The following is a 5,454-nucleotide window of genomic DNA, read 5'->3' on the forward strand; positions in this document are numbered from 1 at the left end:
AGACGTGAAGTTTTAGTGAGTAGAGGGAGATACCATTGATTGATGACCAATTTCATTATTTTTTTTTATGTAACACAGTTTAATTTAGCATAAGATTTTTTTTTAACTTTAATTATTATTAACTTTAATTACTATTATTAGAATTAGTATCTTACTTTTATCACTGTCAAAATTTTTCTGGAATTAATTTTTGTGGCGATTGCTTCTTATATTATCTCCATTCTAAATACTTCGCGAAATCAGTGCAAAATGGTAGATAGTGTGGCAAACTCGGAACAAGTCCAACAAATTAGTGCTGTCGCGGTGAAGTTACCTCCTTTTTGGGTCAAATTTCCCCAGGGTTGGTTTATACGCGCAGAGAGTCTCTTTAGGCGGTCAAATATCACCACGGAAGACACCAAATACGACCACGTTCTTTCAGTTTTACCCGAGGAGACAATCGCCGAAATATTTGATATTATTGAAGAGAATAATAGATTTGCAGCAACGTATGTTTCTCTTCGGGCTCAGGATTCAACCACACCTCCACCGACACCTTATACTAATCTTAAAACAGCTTTAATTAGCCGCAATACATTGTCGGAGAAACAACGTCTCGAACAGATTCTTTCCCATGAAGCATTAGGAAATAGAAAACCTTCCGAATATTATAGACATCTTCGCCAAATTGCGGGAGATTCCAAACTAGTAACGGATGAATTACTTAAAAGTCTCTGGCTACGGGGGCTTCCGCCTCGAATTCACCAGTCTTTAATATCATCAGGAAAGCAAGAGATGAGTGACTTGTGTTCGTTAGCTGACATGCTCTATGAAGTGGGACAGGAAGAGACAAGTTCTTTATTTTCGGCATCCGTTACATCTAGTTCGGATAACAGGTTGTCTCGTATAGAAACTCAGCTGGCTACGATTGCAAGTGCTTTGGAGGCACATTCATTATCTTATTCTCCTAGTAGACATCGTACAGGTCGTTCACAATCTCGTAAACGTAGAGATTCGTCCCCTCGAAGCCCGGAGAAAATTTGTTTTTATCATAGAAGATACAAGAATAAGGCTCGAAAATGCATACGCCCTTGCAATTATCGAGCGGAAAACTAAAAGATTCCCCCGTTTTCGCGGCAGACGGGGGATACTCAACGTCCCGCCGCCTTTTTCTTTGAACCGCTTGAGATTTGGCGTTCGAATTTCCATGTGGAAATTGATTCATAACGGTTCATACTTATTTATAATCTCCTCTATATAAACCGATCCAGAATGAAAGAGGCTTATATAAGCACTCAATCAGCCTTTTTAATCTAACATAGACTCCATATGGACTAGGGCTGTCACTCGGGATAAATCCCGTCTCGTAATCACGGGATTTTCGGGACGGGATTTATCATGAATCCAGCGATGTTTTATTTTGAATCCCGGAACTTTTCGGGATCCCGAACAAATAATTCCAATTTGTTAATACTGTGGCTTTTTAATATTGTTTATTAATAAATTGGAGTCTTTATTCAGTGTAAACGACCCTTAGATTTCATACCCGGCAAATTGAGTTAATAAACATTTATGGTACACCTTGAGTAAGAATTTATTATACATGAAGTATACAATACAGCACAATTTCATCAAAAATCCAAGTAAACGATAAGGTGCTTTGAATAAGGAGTTTATGTAAAATGGAATTTGTGCCACATAAAATAAAAAGCAATGATAAAAGCTCCGTCGAAAATATGTTTATCTGATAAAAATTTGGATGCCTTGATGTTTTTACTGAAATCGATGAATTACAAAAGGATTATCACAATATGCCTAATCTAACCTAATCCTAAAAATGTTTTGCTGAGTAAGATAGTTATAATTGAATTAAACTAAATTGGTTTAATGTACAACAAATTTTTGGCGCTGTAGATTGTTATTACTTAAAATATTTAAAGAATCCCGAATATTTCGGGATCCCGTAAAAAATCCCAGGATTCTATGTTTTGAAAACCCGAATCCCGGGATTTTTAAAAATCGATCCCGAATGACAGCCCTAATATGGACTAACTTACAATTGCGAAGACCATTGTCTTAAGAAGAAGAAGATACCTTACCTTCGCAACTGCGAGTAGAGCTGCCAATATTGCCGATTTATCGGCATTTTGACGATTTTTTACTCAAAAATTTAAAAGTGCCGATTTTCCGATTTTTGTCTTAAAAAATGACGATATTAGCTCCGTTTTTACAGGAAGTCGTTCGTGAAATCTTTGTACATATGACAAAATATTTTTTTCAGTGAATGAACTGCGAGCTACACAATTTTTAATTAAATGAGAAACTTACTTTAATGACATTTTTGTTCTGCGATTTCATCCAGCTTAAAAAAATAATCCACATTGACCTTTAAATTTATCTCCCCAAAAGTAGGAAGAAGAATAATAAGAGAAACAAACAAATAATGACAATATATATTATTGTGAACTTTTCACAACCATGCAAGATGATGATAATGTGACTGTGAGTACATATTATCCATATTAGTATTTAATTACTTAATTTCACGCACAAATCCCAAACGTCCCTAACAAACCCACTATCATCGTCGTCTTCATCACCATCATTGTTGCCCTCGCTTCACTTTATCAGTGCTAAAGTTAACTCAAAAGTCCTTATTCACTTAGCAGTTTCTAGTGTCCACAAGCCAGAGCTATAGTCCGCTGTTTCCGTTTACCTCTGATGGGGGGACGGGATAATCATCATCACGAGACTAGAAAATGAGGTTGACTTCCATCATCACGGCACGCATCCATCCACCGCAAACAATGCGTAACGAATGCAAAGAGAGAAAAACAAGAACCACACCTAGACTTTAGGTCTTAAATCCTCAGACTGATGATGACGAGGGGGAGTTGGAAAGGTGGGAGGAAAATCTATTAAAGTTAATGCGAAAAAAATGGGTGAGGCTTTGTTATCTTCTCGTCTTTACGGTGGTGGCGTTCAGTAGTCCACCTGGGAGAAGCAGATGACTGATACACTTTCTGGCGTGTGTATCTTTATCCTTGTGGGCCAAGAATTTTCGGGGTTGGTTTGTGTGCTATGAGTTCAGCATCATCATCGTCCTGAAAGTTGGCAAACAAATGGACAAATTGACTCTTAACGTGTTGCGATGATGGGGGAGTTGTTCCTTCTTAATTCATGTCAGACCAGAATCAAGGAGTGCCCTTCTTTGGTGTGTCTGTGTGTGTGCGTGAAAAGGATGCAGCCAGGGAGTGATTCGTAATGGTGGTTATTAAATGTTCTCCCAATGGTGGTGACCTTTACTGATGCCATTTAATTTTGTGATAATGGTCTTTGGTTAAATCCCAACACATTTCTCAAGTATTTCCAGCATTTCGCATCGACCTTAAAGTGAAGCAATTTAAGAAATTTGATTTTAAGTGGAATTGTGTGCTTTAAAGATTTTACAATATGAGTGGTATCTGTTATGTAGTGATAATTGAGTGTGAGAGAGTGTTGATCTGTAAGATTATTATTGCTCCCTAGTATGAAGAATAGCATAGGTAAGGTAACGTTATAGTGCCAGTCCATTGTGAAAAAAACATTAACTAAAGGAACATATTGCATACAAGGCAGGTTAGGGGTGATGTCTAGACAAAGACCTTATTTTTCGATATTTGGTCGCGGAGGAGGACCACCCCTTTATACGACTTTTGTTAAAAGTACAGTAAATAATCAAAAATTCTATGATTTACTTGAGATTTACAGAGAACATGCCCTGAAGTTATGCATTTATTATGGGGTACCTTATATTTTAATATTTGGACGGGAAGGTGGACCTTCCGCTTGGCCGACATTTTAAAAATTGGAACAAAATTACCCGATTTGCTTGAAATTTTCAAAGCAAGTTGAAGGTGGCGTCTAGGTAAAGAACAGCTATTTTATTTTTCGATATTTGATCGAGGAGGGGGCCTCCCCTTTGTACGACGTTTTTTTAAAGTACAGTGAAGAATCTAAAAGTTTTCGACTTACTAAAATTTTACGGAGAACTGGAGGGAGATTATGAAATTTATATGAAATATATAATTTTTTTTTAATATTTGGTCGAGGAAAAATAAAAGGGTACAGGAAGACATCATTTCTCCTCAAGTACATACCGTGAAACAATTAAAATTTTCCAATTTACTTGAAATTTACAGAGGATGTGGGGTAGGTTATATTATTATAATGGATATCTGAGTTTATGATATTCGGAAGGGAAGAGGGGCCTCCCTTGCCCTGCTCTTTAAAAATTTGACATATCATTTGTTTGAGATTTTCTGGGACGCCTGCACAATATACGCTATATCATTTTTCGATATTGGGACGGGGAGGGAGACCTCCTCTAAAATTGAAAAAAAACTAGAATTCTCAAGTTTATGTTACTTGAAATTACAGAGGCCGTAGGGGAAGGTTATGAAATCAATATGGTGTACTTGATTTTTGGGTATTTGGACAGGAACCTTCTCCTTGCCCCACACTATGAAACTTGATTTCTTGGAATTTGCAGAGAAAGTGACGTCCCTTTACAAAAAATAGAGAAAACTCGAAACTTCCGATTTACTTGAAATTGGGAGAAGATGATTACATAATTTTTCGATGCCTGGTTGGGGAAGGGGAAAGTGAAGTTAGGTAGTTTGTGGTACGTGGTACGTGAATTTACGATATCTGGTCAATTTTTGAAAATAGAAAGTAGAGGATTGTCGATAAATGGGAACTCGGTACATAATTTTATGATTTTTCCACAGGCTTCTTTCAGACTTTTTTTAACCCTTGTGTATGTGATAACACCGGATGCGATACCAGCGTGATAAGGTCCCGTGGGACCTATAATAAAAAACGAATGGTAGAGAGGTTATCCCTACGATATTTTTCAATTATTTACTACAACTCACAAATTGCATATATAGATATTTGTTTGTAAATAAAGAGTTTTTTTTTTTATTTTTAATAGTATACAAATAATGGTTAAATTTTTGATTAGTATTCTAGAGGCCCTGATGTTTGTCACAGGCGTGGTACCTATAAGTATCCTTATACGTACCCAGCAACAATATATTGTTTTAGAAGTTGAATGTTCTGAACAAACTGGATGTTTGAAGGAAAAACAAACCGATTTTTTGTAGTGACGTTCGTTTTGTTTGCAGTATTATGTGCAATAGTTGCTTCAAACTTGGTCAAAATTGAGGAACATTTTGCCAAATTCCAGGAGCCTATGGGTCTGGAATATGTATAGAAATATAAAAACTTAGATCGACCATGATTTCTATGAAGTTCAAATAACTTTTTTTTCCACTTATAGTTTCGCTATATATATCCACTATCCTTGGAACACATAAAACTATGTACTATGAAGCAATGAAACCAATGGAAACTTCAAAAATGACAAGTTCTTCTAAATAACGGTATTTTCTGAAAGGATGTTGTTCTTATTAATTGTTCCAAATACAAAAA

General features: G+C 36.3%; 1 protein-coding gene across 1 annotated transcript; it reads left to right on the top strand.

Annotated features, from left to right (window-relative positions):
* Positions 1–249: 249 nt before the first annotated feature.
* LOC142230943 (uncharacterized) lies at positions 250–1,095 on the top strand. Its single transcript, XM_075301559.1, has one exon. It carries the CDS (start codon positions 250–252, stop codon positions 1,093–1,095), a length of 846 nt encoding a protein of 281 aa, XP_075157674.1.
* The last annotated feature ends 4,359 nt before the right edge of the window (positions 1,096–5,454 follow it).

The sequence above is a fragment of the Haematobia irritans genome, chromosome 3 (genome assembly GCF_050003625.1).
Source record: "Haematobia irritans isolate KBUSLIRL chromosome 3, ASM5000362v1, whole genome shotgun sequence".
Classification (NCBI taxonomy): Eukaryota; Metazoa; Arthropoda; class Insecta; order Diptera; family Muscidae; genus Haematobia; species Haematobia irritans.

Excerpts from the sequence above, each read along its gene's own strand:
- LOC142230943 (XM_075301559.1), top strand. The coding sequence starts at position 250 with ATGGTAGATAGTGTGGCAAACTCGGAACAAGTCCAACAAATTAGTGCT.